Source organism: Euphorbia lathyris, chromosome 1 (assembly GCF_963576675.1).
Source record: "Euphorbia lathyris chromosome 1, ddEupLath1.1, whole genome shotgun sequence".
Lineage (NCBI taxonomy): Eukaryota > Viridiplantae > Streptophyta > Magnoliopsida > Malpighiales > Euphorbiaceae > Euphorbia > Euphorbia lathyris.
In genome coordinates this window covers 91,842,233-91,861,827 of record NC_088910.1, presented here as the reverse complement: position 1 = coordinate 91,861,827, position 19,595 = coordinate 91,842,233, and the positions used below count along the sequence as shown (strand labels likewise).

Sequence of the window (19,595 nt, the reverse complement as noted above, 5' to 3'; positions counted from 1 at the left end):
ACTCGATTAGATTAGAAGAGTGATCATTCTATGCCTATCATGACTACTCCTAAAGTTCAACTAAAACGACCTTTCTCTCTCTCTTTCTCTTTGTGGACTGTAGTCAAATTAATTAAGAAATTCTTAATCTTTTTGGTGTTAATTGTAATAAGCAAATCATGTCTATATAAAGGACAGAAAGGTTTACATTGTATAACTAATTAAAAAGAAAAAGAAAAATGGGACATCAATGCTGCAGTAGACAGAAAGTGAAGAGAGGGTTATGGTCTCCTGAAGAAGATGAGAAGCTAATCCACTTCATTCAAACTCATGGTCTTGCTTCTTGGAGTTCTGTTCCTAACTTGGCAGGTATTCCAAAGTTTTCCCTTTCAACATTTTCTTCTTTCCTTCCTCGGAATAAGTTATAAGTTTAACTCCGGAGTTCTCGTGTACAAAATAATGCAATTTAAGTTTAAGGTTTACTAAACTGTGTGCAATGCCAAGTCTGGTTAACATAAGATGAGTTTTTTTATTAACAAAAAAAAAAAACATGTAATTTCTCAGCTCGGTTTGAACTTGCACAGTTCGGTAAACATTGTGCTTAAGATTGCATTGTTTTTAAGGTTATAATGGAGCCGAGCCTTGACATGCTCATACTTGGCTCGTCAAGATATTGACAAGCTTGAACTTAAACTCGAGCTCAATATCATGTTTGTGAGGCGCACATGAACAACTTGTTAATTCTATTCATTAATTTCGCTGACAAATAACTCATTAATTATATTGATTTGAAATTTATTTAGTATAAAATTATATAGTTTTGAATGATACAAAACTACCTTATTTTATATTTCCCCTTTTATAAAATTAATATTATTAAAAATCAATCTTGCTCACGAACGAATTTATTAACATTATAGTTGAGCTTGTTCATGAACTTGTCATGAACGTACCATTGAACCTGCTACGAGCTTTTAAATCGAGTTTCGTCGTGATCAATCTTGATTCGTTTTTAAATCGAACCGAACAGGATCGAGCTTTTATGGAAGCGAATGTTGAGCCACTCGGCTTATTTACAACCCTAATTATTTTATAGGTGAAGGTTAAATCCGATCTCCTCTAAATTTATAACCTGCTAGAATTAAAATATATATAGTAGCTTTATTGATTACTTGTCCATATATAAAAGTATATATCTAGTGTGGTAATGGGTTATTTCTGGTAGTAGGGCTGGAAAGGTGTGGAAAAAGTTGCAGATTGAGATGGATAAACTACCTGAGGCCAGATCTGAAAAGGGGCTCATTTACAGCACAAGAAGAAACAATTATTGTCAATATTCACAGAATAATAGGGAACAAATGGGCTCAAATTGCAAAACATTTACCAGGTAGAACTGATAATGAGGTCAAGAACTTTTGGAACTCATCCATCAAGAAGAAGCTTATTTCTAAAGGAATACATCCCAATACTCATCAACTCATTTCTCCTATTGAAACCAAAACATTATCCTTTCCCCAATATCATCAAATCCCTAATTTCTTGGACTCTTCAAAACAATATCCTATGCCCTCTTCTTCTTCTTCTCCTTCTACTTCACATGCATTTTGGTTTGGTAACATTAATATTCCACCTTCAGTAAAAGATGAAGAACTCAAGCTACAACAGTTAATTGAATTTGACAAACTTAATAATGAGATGATGGATACTTCCTTTGAAGATTATTCTAAATATGATTTGGATTTTGATTTTGGTTTTGTGGAGTCTGCCTGGAATTTATTTTAGCCAAAGCAGCATTGAGTAACTTATTATTTGAGATTTATAGGATTGTATGTATAAAAATATGTATGAAATTAGCTAGTTCAAGTGAAGATAGTGGTCTTGATTCAATCCCCATGAATTGGAAAAAGATCTCCATTCTTCACTGTTTAAAAATAAAAATAGTTATTACATATTCGTTATAACAGTACTGTCTAGATTTTCATTTTCTTGTGTTATGGCAGCGTTGAGGTTATGTGGAAAAAGTTGTAATGTTGTAATAATATTGTTGAAGAAATGGCTCGTGCGGGGTATGCTTAGTATATAAAAATTATGTAATCCTTGTAATTATACTCGCAGATCAGTTTGTTTGTTTATTAACTATAGATTGTCAACATTCATATCATATAACTTGTATATACATGTTTTTAGCCAAATAACTGATTTATATGTTGTCTTATAGATTGGATAGAATGTAAATCTACACCCTATAGGAGCCCTTGAATTTGACCAAAAAACTGAATAGCTCGGAACTTTAAAAATGTATATGAACTTGTTTAAAATAATATGATTAATAGTGTGAAATAAGAGAATCATCAAGACTACAAATAAAATGATCCTCTAAGACACGTAAAAATATAACTTAATTTTATTTTTTCAAGTGACCACTAAGAGAGGTTTGTTCAAAATAATAAACTTAATTTTATATATAATAATAATAATAATAAAAAATAAAGGAATGAAGGAGAATGAGCCACGAAGTAATAAGTTGAATAAAGACCAAGACAATTGAAAAGTATGGTATGTAGTAGAAAAGTATGGTATGTAGTGATAATGTTGGATTGTGGGGTAGTATAGCTGTGATGTATATGGAGTGGGAAGACTCTATAAATGTATTGATATTTTCATTGTATCATGGGGTGAGATGTCAGAATAAAAGAGTTGGTATTAAGTTGTGCATTTCTAATTTTTTTATAGCCTTTGAATATTTTATATATGACCCCAAAGATATTATAATTAAAAGTTCTCATTTTTCTTCTCTAACAAAGTGGTATCAGAGCCACGTTACGAGAGTCAGTCTTCCGCAAAACAAACCCTACAAAAATGTCAGACGGTCTCAAACTTCCTTATCAATACCCTCAGCTCACCAAAACCAATTATTCAAGTTGGTGTATTCGAATGAAGGCGTTACTCGGATGTCAAGATGTCTGGGATATTGTTGAAAAAGGCTATGTAGTCCCAGTTAACGAGGCAGCGTTGACACAGGCAGAAAAAGATACTCTGCAGAAAAATCGCAAAAGCGATCAAAAGGCGCTTACTCTCATTCATCAAGGTTTGGATGAATTAATGTTCGAGAAAGTAGCCGAAGCTACGACCGCCAAACAAGCGTGGGAAATCCTACGAGTTTCTCTTCAAGGGGAGGAGAAAGTTAAAAAAGTTCGTTTGCAGATGCTGAGAGGAGAATTTGAGATGATGAGGATGAAAGAGACGGAAGCCATTAGTGATTACTCATCCCGAGTAAAATCTGTCGTAAATCAGATGCGGCAGTATGGAGAAAAAATTGAAGAGTCCAGAATTGTTGAAAAAATTCTGCGATCACTACTACCAAATTTTGATTACGTAGTGGTGGCTATGGAGGAGTCCAGGGACATCAGCGAAATGTCCGTTGATGAAGTTGTAGGGTCACTACAAGCACGAGAGGAGCGGTTTGAGAAACGAAGAGAAGATTCCGCAAAACAAGTCTTAGCAACAAAGGCTGTGTTTAAAAATGGCGAAAGTAGTCAGTCCGGCAGAGGACGCGGAAAAGGTCGAGGAGGAAATGGTAGAGGACGAGGACGTGGCAGAAATCAAGGCAGAAATGAAAACGGCAACAACAACAATGACAGAAGCACTCAATTCACCAGAGGCAGAGGAAGAGGCCGAGGACGCGGTCAAGGAAGAGGAAACTGGAGGCCGAATGAAGGACGCGACAAGTCCAACATTCAATGTTATAATTGCTCTAAGTACGGTCACTACGCGGTGGAATGTTGGAGTCCGCCTAAAGAGGTGGAGGAGACTGCCAATAATATTCAAGATGAGGAAGTAACTGGCACAGTGTTACTTACTTACGAAGGTGAAGAAAATCGCGAAAATAATATATGGTATCTTGACAATGCGGCAAGTAACCATATGTGTGGTGACAAGAAGATGTTCGTGGAGCTCTATGAATCCGTTCGTGGTAATGTTGTATTTGGAGATTCCTCTAAGGTTCCAATTACAGGCAAAGGAACCATTCTTATTCGGCTCAAAAATGGCGCTCACCAGTTTATTGATAATGTTTATTATGTTCCCCACATGAAAAGCAATATTTTGAGTTTGAGACAATTACTGGAGAAAAATTATGAAGTTCATATGGTGGACCGGAAACTACTCCTGTTGAATGAGAAAAAGGAGCTGATTGCACGAGTACCCATGGCGAGAAATAGAATGTTCACAATTAACATTCAGACGGACGTGGCCAAATGTTTGAAAGCTTGTGTGCAAAGTCCCCCCTGGCTTTGGCATTTACGGTACGGACATCTCAATTTTGGAGGACTGAAGCAGTTGGGACAGAAGCAGATGGTAAACGGATTGCCTCATATTGACCAGCCTCATCAACTGTGTCAAGGATGTCTTGTTGGAAAACAATTCAGAACCAGTTTTCCAAAGGAGTCCATGTCAAGAGCAAAGGCGCCACTTGAGCTAGTTCACACAGATGTGTGTGGACCGATCACTCCACAATCCTTGGGAAAAAATAAATATTTTCTACTTTTCATTGATGATTATAGTAGAAAAACTTGGGTGTATTTTTTGAAGGAAAAAACAGAAGTATTTGAGACATTTAAAAAATTCAAAGTCCAAGTGGAGAAAGAAAGTGGTCATTTTATTAAGGCACTCAGATCAGACAGAGGCGGTGAATACATGTCCATCTCTTTCAAGCAATTTTGTGAAAAGCATGGAATCCGTCATTTCCTTTCAGTCCCCAGATCACCTCAGCAAAATGGCGTAGTAGAAAGAAAGAACAGAACGGTGCTCAACATGGTGAGGAGCATGTTAAAAAGCAAAAATTTACCGAAGGAGTTATGGGCCGAAGCAGTAGACTGTGCTGTCTACCTGTTAAACAGATCGCCAACTGTCAGTGTTTGGGATCAAACTCCACAAGAAGTATGGAGCGGAATAAAACCCAGTATTTCTCATTTGCGTATTTTTAGCAGTGTTGCTCATGTCCATATACCGGATGAAGAACGTAAGAAGCTAGATGATAAAAGCAAGAAATATTTGTTTGTGGGCTATTTAGAACATTCCAAATGGTACAAAATGTTCGATCCGCAGACTCAGAAAATTGTAATCAGTAGAGATGTCACAATTGATGAAGAAGCAGTTTGGGACTGGACAGGTGAAAAAGAAAACAGCTACAGTTTTTATCCTTTTATGGATGAAGACAGTGATCGGGAAGAACCAGCCACAGTCGCAACCACAACACCAGCAACCAGTTCTACATCAGCAAGCTCGTCCAGTTCGAGTTCGTCCTCGAGTGATGGAGACAGTTCAGATGAACATCCGCCCGGAAAGCCAAAAAAATTCATACCTATTAAAGATCTTTATGATGTGACAAGAAATCTCGATGATGAATTAACTCTTTATTGTCATTTTGTTAATGATGAACCAACAGATCCAGAAGAAGCAATGAAGGATGAAAAATGGAGACAAGCCATGGAAGAGGAGATTCATTCGATCGAAAAAAATAAAACATGGGAGCTGACATCACTTCCGGCCGGTCAAAAACCCATTGGAGTTAAATGGGTGTTCAAAGCAAAGAAAGATGCAAACGGTGAAATTGTCCGACACAAAGCAAGATTGGTGGCGAAAGGGTTCAGTCAACGACCCGGAATTGACTACAATGAAGTTTTTGCTCCTGTTGCTAGAATGGAGAGTATCAGACTGGTAATTTCTGTAGCTGCTCAACACGGGTGGAGAATCCATCAAATGGACGTGAAATCCGCATTTCTAAACGGATATCTGGAAGAGGAAATTTATATACAGCAACCACCTGGATATTGTGAAAGATCAAGAGAATAAAGTGCTCAAATTAAAAAAGGCACTTTACGGTCTCCAGCAAGCACCACGAGCCTGGAACAGTCGCATTGACAAATATTTTCAAGAAAATAGTTTTGTCAAGTGCCCACATGAATATGCCCTGTATGCAAAGGTGAAAAATGGAGATATGTTACTTATTTGTTTGTATGTGGATGATCTCATTTTTACAGGGAACAATCCTAAGATGTTTGAAGAGTTCAAGAATACAATGGCTCGTGAGTTCGAGATGACTGACATTGGTCTAATGTCATATTATCTTGGCATTGAAGTGAAGCAGAATGACGATGGAATTTTTATTTCTCAAAGTGGTTTTGCAAAAGAGATCTTAAAGAAGTTCAAGATGGAAAACTGCAATTCCGTCAGCACGCCAGTCGAATGTGGAATCAAGTTGACAAAAGATGAAGGTGGAGACAAAGTCAACCCGACATTATTCCGAAGCTTGGTCGGAAGTCTCAGATACTTGACATGTACGAGACAGGATATTCTCTATGCAGTCGGCTTAGTAAGTCGATACATGGAAGCCCCAACGGTGTCACATTGGAATGCAGCAAAAAGAATTCTCCGTTATGTGAAAGGTACAACTAATTTGGGATTACATTATTCAAAAACTGACGATTTCAAATTAGTTGGATATTGTGATAGTGATTGGGCCGGTGACAAGGATGACCGAAAAAGTACAACTGGCTTTGTATTTTTTCTGGGTGTAACTGCATTTACTTGGAGTTCGAAGAAGCAGGCAATTGTGACACTGTCAACCTGCGAAGCTGAATATGTTGCTGCAACCTCATACGTCTGTCATGCAATTTGGCTCCGGAAATTGCTAAAAGAATTTCAAATGAGTCAAAATGATCCAACGGAGATTTTTATTGACAATAAATCTGCACTGTCATTAGCGAAAAATCCAGTGTTTCATGATCGAAGTAAGCATATTGATACGAGGTATCATTTTATTCGGGAGTGCATTGAGCAAAAGGAGGTGAAGCTGAAGTACGTGAAAACACAAGATCAGATTGCAGATATTTTTACAAAGCCGTTAAAATACGATGTGTTCAATGGATTGAGAGCTCAATTAGGAATCAGAGAAAATTAAGTTTAAGAGGGCATGTTCAAAATAATAAACTTAATTTTATATATAATAATAATAATAATAAAAAATAAAGGAATGAAGGAGAATGAGCCACGAAGTAATAAGTTGAATAAAGACCAAGACAATTGAAAAGTATGGTATGTAGTAGAAAAGTATGGTATGTAGTGATAATGTTGGATTGTGGGGTAGTATAGCTGTGATGTATATGGAGTGGGAAGACTCTATAAATGTATTGATATTTTCATTGTATCATGGGGTGAGATGTCAGAATAAAAGAGTTGGTATTAAGTTGTGCATTTCTAATTTTTTTATAGCCTTTGAATATTTTATATATGACCCCAAAGATATTATAATTAAAAGTTCTCCTTTTTCTTCTCTAACAAGGTTTGCTACTCACTCATTTAACTCTCAAATACTCATAAAAATTAATTGAAAAAATATTTAAATTGAGAATATGACTTAAAATCCAGCAAATATATGAAGATGAATGCGGAAAGATTAAGAAAATATCTTCTTTTGATTCTCATCAAAGAAAACTGAGCTTACACCGCTGAATATAAAACAAAACGAAGAACGAAAATGGTTATAGCTAAAATAACAAATTGGTGACGTGTCCATCTATGATAGGAACAACGTTTTGGTGATGACAGCTAAAGGCATGTGAGATATGTGGATAAGGAATAATCAAGTGGGTGAGGTATATGGTGTGGAGCTTCTAGAAGGTGTATTGAATAGATGTAAATTTGAGATAAAATTAGGTCACAACTGGAACCAATTGGGGATTTTGATCGTTTGTTTCTTGAGCCTCTCTTAAACTTGACTTGGTACATGTTGAACAAGCCAAGTTTGGATAATAGGAAGCGCAATTGAGGAGAATGTTGGGCCTTCGTGAATAAATCTGCTAGTTGCAAAGCTGGAGAGATGGGCATTAATCATATCATTCTTAACTAAACTCTTTCTCGAACAACATGGAAATCTATGTCTATGTGTTTGGCCTTCTTGTGGAAGACAGGGTTCTTTGCTATGTGTATGGCTGAGGTATTGTCGCAGAAAAGCAATGCCGAAAATGGGGATCTGAGCCCAAGCTCACATATTAAATTTGACAGCTAGTGTAGCTCACACGACGTTGATGCCATGACTCTGTACTCTGGCTCGGAGGACGAGCGAGAGATAGTGTTTTGTTTCTTCGAGCGTAAAGAGACAATTGCGGTTCCTAAGAACACCACATAGCCAGTTAATGACTTACGAGATTGTGGGCATGATGCCCAGTCTGGATCTGTGAATGCTTGGAGCTGCAAATTAGTGTTTGATGGGAAGAAAAAATTGAGGCCAATTGTTCCTTTTAGGTATCGCAGTACACGATGTGCTCGAAAGAGATCCCCTGTGGTTGGATTACTTAGGTGCTGAGACAATTGGTTAACAATGTAGGAGAGTTCTGGTCGTGTGTGGGTAATGTATAGCATTTTTCCTATGGCTTTTAGGTCTGGTTTGAAATTTGGTAAGGTTGGGGATGAGGCTGGTTTGAAGTTGAGGAATTGTGTATGATGAATCAATTCAATGACATATTGCCTCTGAAACATGTGGATGCCATTGTTGTTCCTTGCGAACTCAAATCTAATGAAGTTATGAATGGGACCTAAGTCCTTGATACTAAAGAGCTCATCAAGATGTTATTTCATAGAGTCAATCTGTGCCATGCTATCACCAACAACTATGACATCGTCTACATAGATGAGGAGTACTGTGAAGTGTCCCTGGGCATTCTGAGTGAAGAGGGAAGGATCTGTAGTGGATTGTGTGAAGCCTATGTGCTTGATAACAGTTGAAAGCTTCTTGTTCCATTCCCTCCCTGCTTGACGCAATCCATATAAAGATTTATGAAGTCCTATGATAGTTGGACTCTTCATTTTGGCCGCCATACCAATGTCGATATGATATGACATTGACACTGGTATGAAATCTGTGTCAGATATGGTTGAAGAACATAGGATATATTTATTTATTTTGGAGAGCAGTTATTTTTTTTAGAGAGCAGTTATTCTTTTTAAAGAATTTGAAGCCTCTTATAACTTTGAAGAATTTGAAGCGTCTTGTACCTGATAGGGGTCAAAACCCCCTATCTTTGGGTACGGTTTTAGGACGGGTTTTAGCGTTATTTTATGAATAAGCGAGCAATTCTCGCATTTATATGCTTTTGTGTGAGTTAGTTAGAAATTGTATATGTTCTATTTAATTTTCGTTGTTTAGGCTCGTTTTCTGGTTATTTTAGGAAAATATGGCCAAATTGGCATGTACGTTAAATTTCCATTATCTTTTATAGCTAATTGATCCGCCAAAAGTCGCACCAAACAGAGTGTTTACTCAAAATGAGCGATTGGCGGGTCAATTTAGCCTCAGAACTAATGTTATTTGGAGTTTTCGTGCATGTACAGGCTAAAACAGGAACGAGTTCGGGTGAAAGTTGCGTTTCGGGACATCCAGCAGTCGCGCAAGGCGGTCTGGGCATTCCTACTCGTCGAAATGGCCTTTTTGGGGCCGGATCGGCGAGCTGGCACTGCCAGCCTGTCGAGCAGGCCTTTAAAGGGCCAGCTCGCCAAGCTGGCCCTCAAGGGCCAGCTCGGGCGAGCTGGAGGCCAGCTCGTCGAGCTGGCTAGCCCAGCTCGGCGAGGTGCCCTGCGGGAATCAGTCAAAAGACTGATTCCCGGTCCCACGAAGCCACGATTGACCCCACGACTTCCCACCTGCAAAAGGATACGAATTAGGTCAGAAAGAGGGCCCGAACCGCGTCTATAAATAGGAATTTCCAATTGTAAAATAAACATCTTTTATCTTTGTAAAAACCCTAGCTTCCACCTTGAGAAATCCTCTCCACCTCCTCCATCTCCTTCAACCTCCATTGAAGACACCTCCGGAGCTCCGTTCATCGAGGATGCTCAAGTTCCATCCTTAAGTCCTAGGAAGATGCCTGCATTGGTAGACAGGTTCCCTGAAAGGGATTTTTCTTCTTTTATATTCTGTCTAGCCTCTGATCCTTGTTATGAATCCTAGGCTCATTGTATCTTCGTGACAATACTTTTCATCCTTAATATATGTTATAGTTTTGTTTATTCAATTGTTCTATTGCTTAAATCTTTGTCTTACGCTTTGTCTGATTGGTTTAACTCATTCGATAATCCCAAAATTAAGTTGGCACATATTGCGAGCTGAATCTAACCTAGTCAGTGCCTATAGGATTGACGATCCTATTTAAGCCCAAATTGCTGAGCCTTATAGCTAGTTTCGGCCTTACAAGGGAATCACGAACTAGGGACCTCAGGAGGATAGGTAGGGTTAATCGCCTCAGACACAAGTGACTTAGATTAGGTTTTAATTCTGTTGTCTAAACAATCTATTCTCATTATTATCGTATCACCTCATGTCCCTTCGGGCAATTACATTGGTAAAAGATCACATAGGAGTAGAATAACTTAGATAGGAGTAGAAGTAACTTAATTAGGAGTAGGTTAACTTAACCAAAACCAATTCAAACCCCCCATAGCCTAGATAACACATGAGACCAAGTAGCTCGATACTTGCAGAAATAAATCCTGTGGATTCGATACCTGGACTTGTCCAGATTTTATTACTTGATAACGACGGGATACACTTATCCCTTAGTGAGCCTTCTACGGAGGCGCATCAGTACCTTGGGAATAAAAAACAAACAATAAGTCTCCAAGTCTCTTTAATTCTCTAACTCTTTCTCTTCCCTCCTAAACCTTGATTGTTCCCATAGTATAAAATATTCACCAAGAATAAAAAATCCAGTATCCCCGTACCCGTGTCCGAATTTAGGATAGTATCCTAGTATCCAAAATTTTCAAGCTTGTCGTACTGGATACTCCAATCTGTACCAGTATCGGATACGAGTTCCCGAGTCAGTGTAACATAGACGAAGTCTGAGACCTGAGAAGGTGTAGTACCCTGAACACCTAGAGGTAAACTCATATAAACTTCCTCCTGCAGATCACCATGAAGGTAAGCGTTGTTAATGTCAAGTTGCTCAATATGCCAGTGTTTTGCAGTTGCGATTTCTAACAATGTTTTTACTACAGTGAACTTAGCTACAAGTGCAAAGGTTCTTATGAAGTCAATGCCTTCTTGTTGAGTGAAGCCCTTGGCTACCATTCTAGCCTTGAAGCGAGCTATGGTCCCATCAGCTTTGTTCTTGAGTTTGAAGACCCATCTGCAACCAATATGTTTCTCTCCTAGGGGTAAATTGACTATATCCCATGTATAATTGGATTCGAGAGCAAGGAGGGAATGGAACAAGAAGCTTTTTGTTAGAAATAGTGAATCGAAGTAGACTCTCTCTTGTAAGACCTCGAAGTTGATTTTTATTGAAAGCCGAATAAACTTCGATCCACCATCCTTGTATGTCATGGCTTTTCCTTTGTTTTCCATTGACCATTCCACATGATCACACACAAGAAATGGTCGGATGACATACTGCTACTATTGAAAAAACAAACACATTATCAAAACAATATTAAACACACGCTCAAAACAAAATGAGCTTCACAGTTCTAACAACTGTAAAAGAAATTATACAATTGCGGAGTCACAGTCCTTCGCAGTTATGTGAACTGCGAACTTTTTTTTCTCATAGACAATAGCTTCACAGTTTACGATTCTAAATCATAAAATATACAAAACTAATCTATACATAGGAATTTAGGTATGTAAAATCAACAAAATACTTATGTGAAGAGTTTGGATCTTGGATTGATGTATGAAATCAAAGGATTGCAAAGGATTAGAAGAAGAAAGAAAGAAAAGGGAAATGATGAAGTTGTTATATTTATATTAAGTATATTTTGGGCAAGTCTAATTTGAAATAGTCTAATTTTGTAAAGACTAGAGTAGTGTAATGGTTTAAATATGTAAGTGAGCCACTCAATTGGGCCAGTTCTGTAATTTACCATTTTATTTAAATAATATGAAAATTCCAGATTCCACTATTTTTCGACCAGTATTTCTTAATTTTGGAAAGGAGGGGGAGGGGTATACGAAGCTTACGATGAGCCTCAGCTGCAAAGTGCGGTTAAATTCCAACAGGCGCAAACTCCACCGAACCATTAACGTCTGCCGCTGCTTATTCTCTATTCTCTGATCGCTCAAATATATAGGCGCACAAAACTCAAACGTTTACCTTGCATTATCTCTCTCAAATATCATGCCACCAGGTTCTTCCTCTTCACACTCTTCTTTTTCTGTTCTAAATTTCTTATTCTATTAACAATAACAATACTGTTAAATTCCGCCGCAGAACTTCCTGGCTTCTATTATGATGCTGAGAAGAACAGATACTTCCCTCTCAAAGGCCCAATTCCTGGTTCTTCTCGTGCTGCTTCTACGAACGATGCTCAAAAACTAGCTGCAAAACCTACCCAGGTCTTTGTTTCAGTCGTACTTACATACATCTTCTTATTTTGTGCTTTTCTATAATTTTAACTAGGTTGTTAGTTGTTCATGCTCAGTATTATAAACGCCATGCCCTGGTATGTTTTTGAATTAATTTTTTATTTTTCCTTTTCTGTGATTGGATAATTGGTCCTCAGCTATGAGATGCTGGCATATAATCAGTTTTATCATAATATTGAACTGCATAATGAATTAAGAAAGAGTTACATGCCTTCATTTTTTACAAGGCTTTGAGGAATACTGACCTATGGTTTTAGAACGAAGCTTAAATCTGTTGTTTAAGCTCTGTCAATAGTTATAGATGAACTTAAATTCTTAGAGCTCAAGTTGCTTCCTGTGACTAATTTGTGAATGTGGGTAAAGGTTTCATCCTTTATCCTGTCCACTTAATGTGCTTAGTTGGTGCACTAACTAGTTTGGTGATATTCAGAAAAAAAAAAAAACATAAGATGGCACACCTAGCTTTCTTAATCTGTATCCTTGACTGTATTCTGATTTGCATCTTTATTGCAATTTTTTTTTTCTTAGTAAATGTTAGGTCAGTTTTCTAAATATTTCTATCTATTTTAATGAAAATGGTTTGTTCTTGATTTGTGCTCCTGAAATGTTTGACAATAGCGGCTCTGTAGGCATTTTTTTGTTTGCAGTTCTTTACTACCTGTTGCAATGAGCGTCCTCTTATTTGGATTCATTTTATTTCAGGCAACCAAATTTTGCAGGAGAACTAGAGTAAAAATCTCCAAGCTTATTCAAGGTAGGGAGTTGAGTAACAACATAATCGATTACAGGAAGGGGAAATGTAACTTCAAGGAGGAACTCCTAAAGATACAGGCATCCCAACCCATGGTACATTGATTATCACTAAATATATTTTAAAGCAGTTCTGCCCATTTCTTTTTGTTTTTGGTAGTTAGCTACTTATTATTGTTACAGTCGAATTCTAATATCACAAGTCTTTTATTTAGTTAAATTCGATTATTGTTTCTTGTAAAGCTGGTAGACTGCTTGTTTAACAATTTGATTCAGGTCTTAGAGAGAGAGAGAAGAAAAGAGAACCCTTAATTGCTAGGTCAGAAACTCCAGAAATGTATGGATTCTTATTGTTAATATCCATCACGATCATTGTATGCGCATCATTTTGAACTTCTTCTTCTTGGTTCTGTATCTATTAGATATAATGGTTGTCATTTTAAATTGCGTTTCTTCTTTGCCAAATTTAAATATAAGTTTGAAATGAGAGCACCAACAGCTGTGATTGGTGCTAGCCAATTCAATTTCTTCTTCTGGGAAAATGCATCACAAATTGTAGATGTGTTTCCACATGACTCTGATTGCTTAATGATTGTTGAAGTTCTTCACTTTGGTAGTTTCTGTCCAGTTATTTATTAGTCAGCTCTGCCTTTACCTTTGTCCTTGATATTATTCTAACTTTTATTACTATGATCTTCATCATGATCCTCACGCATTGCAGGTTTGGAAGTATCAAGGGACTGAAAAAATGGGTGATGGTGCATTGAACTGTATGCATATGTATATACACACACCAGAGGGTCAAACTGGAATCGATGGTCTAATAACTGCCAGTGCAAATGGCTCATTGAGGTATAGGTGAAGTTGCAAGATAGTTCGCTTTTTTGCTAGCTTCTTCAACATGAATATGCGAGGCTTTAAAAAAAAATTTAATAAAAGTAAAGAAAGAAAAGAAAAGAAAAAAGAAAACAATGTTATGGTATTGGCAACTTTTGTATGTATCCTGGAGTTTTAACATTATATAATCCTCAGCAGATGTCGACTCTGTACTTTAAAAGATATATTCCATGAATTTGTATGTTAAATCTGAAAATAGTATAAAACTTGTATTATCTTTGCATTATACAATGCTTATAGGAGCCTTTGTGTTGTAACTTATTTATAATGCTATTTTATTATGCATTGCTTTCATTCTCATTGTATTGTAATTTAATTTTTCTCCTTATCGCCTTGCAAATTATGTATGTATGATTCTACTTTAATTGCTGATTTTCAATTGATATGATGCTTGAAAATAACTCTATCCTAATTTTTGAAGTGTCCATTACTGGCTCGTTCTTTTGAACTTTGCTGCTCTTGCAGTCTTTTTGAGGTTGGAAAAGTCGCACAACATTTTGATACTGGGGTAAAATATGTTCCAGATCTTGTGGGAACTATATCTGAACAGAACAATGGAGAACGTTGTAAAGCCCCGCGACATCTTTGGCAACCTGAAAGAGCTATGCTGAAATTGCCTTCGAGTATATCCTGTGTAAAGCTGTTTCGGAAGCACCCACCCAATCTTGATGATGATTTTAGCATCCAGCGAGCTTTGTATCCTTCTATTCTTTGCTTATTGGAGTTTAATTGTGGCGCATACTGTTTGTTCTGGGCATTGTTTCTCTTATATTTATGGAGTCTGATTAATCTCATTAATGATAAGTGATGAAAGATATGTAAATTGCCTCTTCTTCTGTTATTTGGAAATCTGAGTTTGATTGTAGCACTGCTGTTTTCTCGTTCTGTTATCTTACATTTTGTACTTGTGCAGTCCTATTTATTCAATCTCATAAATTATAGAATGGAGGGTATATACTTAATGCACTTATATTCCTTAATTTAAGACAACAGGATAACTACTCTTGGATCTGAGACATCTGGTGGATCTTTGTTTATTCTTAATCTTTCTGGACCTTTAGAACTTTATTCAAGAACTCCTATGAGGCGATTAATAAATGATATTGCATCTTTCAGTTGCACCATTTGGACTACAGATTGCAACCGTAATGCGACTCAAGCGGTGATTGGCATGTACTTTTCTCTTTAGGTTTATTTGCTTATATATATATATATATATATGCAATTATTTATTCTGGAATTAGCATTTTGGTACAAATTTAATCAATTTTAATTTTATTAGTCTTGTGGTACTTGGACTTATAATTAGATTGATTAACAAGGACAATTTCTCCTCCATGACTTCGGTTTGGATATTTGAATTCTTTTTAAATATCAATCTTCTGGTTGTTAGGAACCAACTTAGGAGCTGCACTGGTCGATTTGGAAACAGGACTTGCAACATGGACGTGTAGAAGTAAAAGTGATGTTTTGGCTCTACAGATTGATCAATCGGTAATATTCAACATGGTTTATCATTCCTAGATTTATTGATCTTCATGAGCACATAAGATGGCTCAGCTTTTAAGATTGGATTGGTAAATTACAGCCATTTACTCCAACTTCGCTAAATTACACCCATGGATGGGTAAAATTTATATTAAGGGTAAACTACGAATTCACTTTATTTATGTTGACATGAATCATGAATAGGTCAAAGTTGTAGTTAGAGTTGTCAAGGTCAGCAAATTGTTATCATTTTAACAGTTTCAGTCAAAATTGATTTTTTTTGTTACATTTCAGTGAACTTTTAAGAAATTTTTTTTTTTTTTTGGTTCCGAAATAGGTTTGTTGAACTGTGAAAACAACCTAAGTTGGAGGGCCACAGGTGTAATTTTGTACCCATGATTGGATATATGAAATTTTTCAAATGGCAGAATGAATCATAGAATTAGAACATGTTGAACATGCCTCGTGCATCATGTGCAGTGTCTAGAGAACAGAATTGGTCCGAAGAGTTGAACTGCAAAGACCATTAGCCTGATATTTTTTTGAATATTCAGTTCAGTAAACACAAATATTTGGGATAAAAATCTTTCTGCTTTTGAGTTTTTAATTTGAGCTGCTCTGGTGCTATTAGGACTTTTGACTGCACAGCTTCTGGCTTATTGTTGCTTTTTGAGTCTAATTGTTTGCTCTATGATTTTGTTTTGCCAACCTTTGATATTGCTGCAGGATAATAATATTCTGTGTGGATTACGAAATGGAACGATCGTGACAGTTGATGTTCGTGAAAAACGAGAAGGATTTTCTACAAGACTTGTTAGACATAGAATACCTTACTCTCCGCTGCGCAAATTTCATCAAAAATCTAGTAAACAGTGGTTTGAGGTATTGAATTTCCTTCAGAATTTCTAAAGCTATTTGCTGTTTGTCCCCAACTTGAAGTTTAGAAAATGAAGATATGCCTAAGAGAAAATTGTTGTAGTTTTTACTCTTAATGTGTTATTATCTGCATAATGAAAATGGATGTGTAACTTGAAGAACGAATGCCTCGACATGTCCCTTGAATTATGGTTTAGCTAGATGAGATATCTTTCATCTGAAAAAAGAAAACCAATATATTGATAAAAATCAAGTATACTTTTTGAGAAGTTGGTATGCAATCTCTGGGTACTATTTTATTTCAGTATATATATATATTTATCGGTTTTGATATATGCAGCCCTTAGGGCTGCATATAAGCATTAAATGCTTAAGAATATTCTTTTGTATTTTCAATATCCATATTTATTATGCATTGAACTTTTAAATACACCAAAACTCATTTATTGCAATAATATATTCTTTTATATTTTTAATATCTACATTTATTATACATTGAACTTCTATCATTTTTGGAAAAGTGCAGATTTACCCGTTACTATGAATTTAAACAGATTGTTTCACTGTTATTCAATTCGTTATTTAATTGTAGCATAAGACCTTGCAAACATCCTAAAATATTTATTCTGTTGCTAACATAGTTACAAATAACCTGTCAAAATTATAATATTTAAATCTGTCAGATAAAAGTTAGTCAGAAAAAACTGCATACAACCCGTCAAAATACAAATAACTGTTTTATTTTATCGACGAACTTCTTTGGAATATCTGATGTGATAGTCAAATAACTGTTAAATCAGTTAGTTCAAATTTTCTATTGTGTGGGAATAAAATTGAAATTACTTGATATTGTTAGGATAAAATTGTATAAATGCATAGTTACGGGTAAATCTTTATTTTTCCAAAAATGATAGAAGTTCAATATATAATAAATGTAGATATTAAAAATATAAAAAAATATATTATTGCAATAAATGAGTTTTGGTGTATTTAAAAGTCCAATGCATAATAAATATGGATATTAAAAATACAAAAGAATATTCTTTAAGGATTTAATGCTTATATGCAGGCTGCATATATCAAAACCGTACATTTATATATATATATACTATGCAGAAGTTTTTATGTTCTTGTGTGTAATTGTCCGTAGCATAAGATGACATAGGATTTTCTCAGCATCAAGTACGGTTTAATTTGAAATTGGAAAGAGAGGCGAATTGTGAATATGGTATAACTGCTCTAAGGAAGTTGATCTCTGATCATTTTGTATGGTAAAGATGGAAATGTCAAGAAGGGAAATTCTTGAACTTCAATGAGCAAGGTTTGACTGAAGTGGCATTTCATTGGTCTCAATTGTGGAAGTAGTTATTTATTTATTTTTTTAAATCCTGAAACTTCACAACAATATACTGATTAATTGCATTTTGTGTTTCCATATTTCATTGAGGGCCTAGTGTTGTTCTTTGAACATTCTTGCTATAGTACTTCACAGTAATTTACTTATATTGATTAGATACGCACCTTCATATATTTATTTATTTATTCATCTTATTTTATCTTTTTTCATTTATTCAGTATATATATGCTATATCTTTAATTATAGTGAAGATATATAATCATTTTAGAACTTTTATTTCTAGTGAAAACATGGCTGCTGACCATACATCTGATGTCTTGCAGCTCAGAGGAAATATAGATCTTTCTCGTACCTTATACATGCCTTCATCTATATGCAGGTTAGTGTGCTTTGATAAAGTTTTTTATTTGTCTTATACATGTTTGTTTTCAGATTTATGTAATTTCTCTTCTTTTTAACTTCTAGTTTGGTATCCCTTCAGTCCTATGATCAGTACTTCTTGGCGAGCTCCATGGATGGATCGGTTAGTCTCTTCTCTTCACTCAAATGTTCGCAACAAGTGTTGTCAGACTCCATAATATAAAAAGCATCACTCTTTTCCTCATATGCATGTATTTCTTAAGTTATAACTGGATACCCCAAGCGACCTGCACTCATAAAATTTGGTTGGTTTGGTGAGATATCTTCAGTAAGGGGCTTCCATTTCTCTGATGTTGCAGATGAAGCTTTATGATCATCGCATGGTTAAGAGAGGCGCTGTACTGTCTTATGAAGGGCATGTGAACTCCCATAGTCGTTTACAGATTGGAGTTGACCCGTCTGAGAGATTCCTTATGGCAGGTTTGTATCATTTATATATATTGTATTTTCTTATAACCTTCAAAAATAAGGTCTATGGAATTTCTTTTAGGTGGAGAAGACTGCAAGTTAAGGATGTGGAGCATAAAGTCAGCCGAACTACTATACGAGGAAAAAGTTTCTGATTCAGCGCTTTCAACTGTTAGCTGGAACGGAACTGCCAGTAAGTCCTATCGGCCATAGTTTATTTTGTGACTAATGTGTTTTTCCAGTGGTTTTGAGATAGAATATTGAAATTGGTTGTAGGATCTGTGAGAATACCGAATGAAGATTGGTCGTCGGCTGTGCAGAAAAATAGTTTGGGGGCATGGTGTGGGTCGCAGGATGGGCTGTTCTATGTGGCTTGTTCATGAGTTGCAACTGTTCTTAGGACCATTGTATACTGTAGTTGCTGCTTTTGATATTTATAGTGGCTCTGCTCTGTTCTGAGAGATTAAAGAGTCAGTCTTTTTTAAACATAATTAATGTAATTTAAAAAGAAGTGGAGTCATCGTTACAAAAGCTGATTAAAGTGGTGAAAACCAAAAGTAAAATTAGATTATCAACAAAATCTAGGAGTTTTTCTCTCGACTTAATCAACTTACTGTTAGCAAAGTTTTTTGTAATGATAGAAAGCTGATAGAATATATCATCATTTATAAAACATCTTTTCTAGTCACTTTGATATCTACCATTTATTGTAAATAATCAAAAATTGACAAGATGAGCTTTTTTTGATCCATTTTCATTCTCTGTGAGGACATTCAAATCCTAAGATGCAAAAGTTCAATCTCGTCAACATATCTTTTGAGTTTTTTCTTCCGTACAAATGTGTTAGCAGAATAAGTTAATTAAATTTAAGGATAAGGTATAAAAAATGCTCTTGATATTGACAGATAGGAGTGATTTTATTTTAATGTTTAAAATTGTGTAATTTTATTCTTAACATGACAAGCTGGGCTAATTTTAAAATTATTAATGAAACTTTTT

General features: G+C 35.8%; 2 protein-coding genes across 2 annotated transcripts; both read left to right on the top strand.

Annotated features, from left to right (window-relative positions):
* Positions 1-214: 214 nt before the first annotated feature.
* Positions 215-2,112, top strand: LOC136211406 (transcription factor MYB61-like). Its single transcript, XM_066002718.1, has 2 exons — positions 215-348; positions 1,208-2,112. The coding sequence occupies exons 1-2, from the start codon at positions 219-221 to the stop codon at positions 1,759-1,761; spliced, it is 684 nt and encodes a 227-aa protein (XP_065858790.1). The 5' UTR covers positions 215-218; the 3' UTR covers positions 1,762-2,112.
* Positions 2,113-11,954: 9,842 nt separating this feature from the next.
* On the top strand, positions 11,955-19,284 carry LOC136206706 (uncharacterized). The gene is made up of 13 exons (XM_065997853.1): positions 11,955-12,162; positions 12,246-12,370; positions 13,103-13,246; positions 13,872-14,002; positions 14,513-14,743; positions 15,041-15,216; positions 15,441-15,541; positions 16,262-16,417; positions 18,092-18,147; positions 18,234-18,291; positions 18,488-18,608; positions 18,679-18,789; positions 18,873-19,284. Exons 1-13 carry the CDS (start codon positions 12,153-12,155, stop codon positions 18,977-18,979), a joined length of 1,527 nt encoding a protein of 508 aa, XP_065853925.1. The 5' UTR covers positions 11,955-12,152; the 3' UTR covers positions 18,980-19,284.
* Positions 19,285-19,595: the final 311 nt, after the last annotated feature.

Excerpts from the sequence above, each read along its gene's own strand:
- LOC136211406 (XM_066002718.1), top strand. The coding sequence starts at position 219 with ATGGGACATCAATGCTGCAGTAGACAGAAAGTGAAGAGAGGGTTATGG. Across the intron at positions 349-1,207 it reads TTCTGTTCCTAACTTGGCAG|GGCTGGAAAGGTGTGGAAAA; the intron begins GTATTCCAAAGT and ends TTCTGGTAGTAG.
- LOC136206706 (XM_065997853.1), top strand. Across the intron at positions 14,003-14,512 it reads AGTGCAAATGGCTCATTGAG|TCTTTTTGAGGTTGGAAAAG; the intron begins GTATAGGTGAAG and ends CTGCTCTTGCAG. Across the intron at positions 18,609-18,678 it reads TGAGAGATTCCTTATGGCAG|GTGGAGAAGACTGCAAGTTA; the intron begins GTTTGTATCATT and ends AATTTCTTTTAG.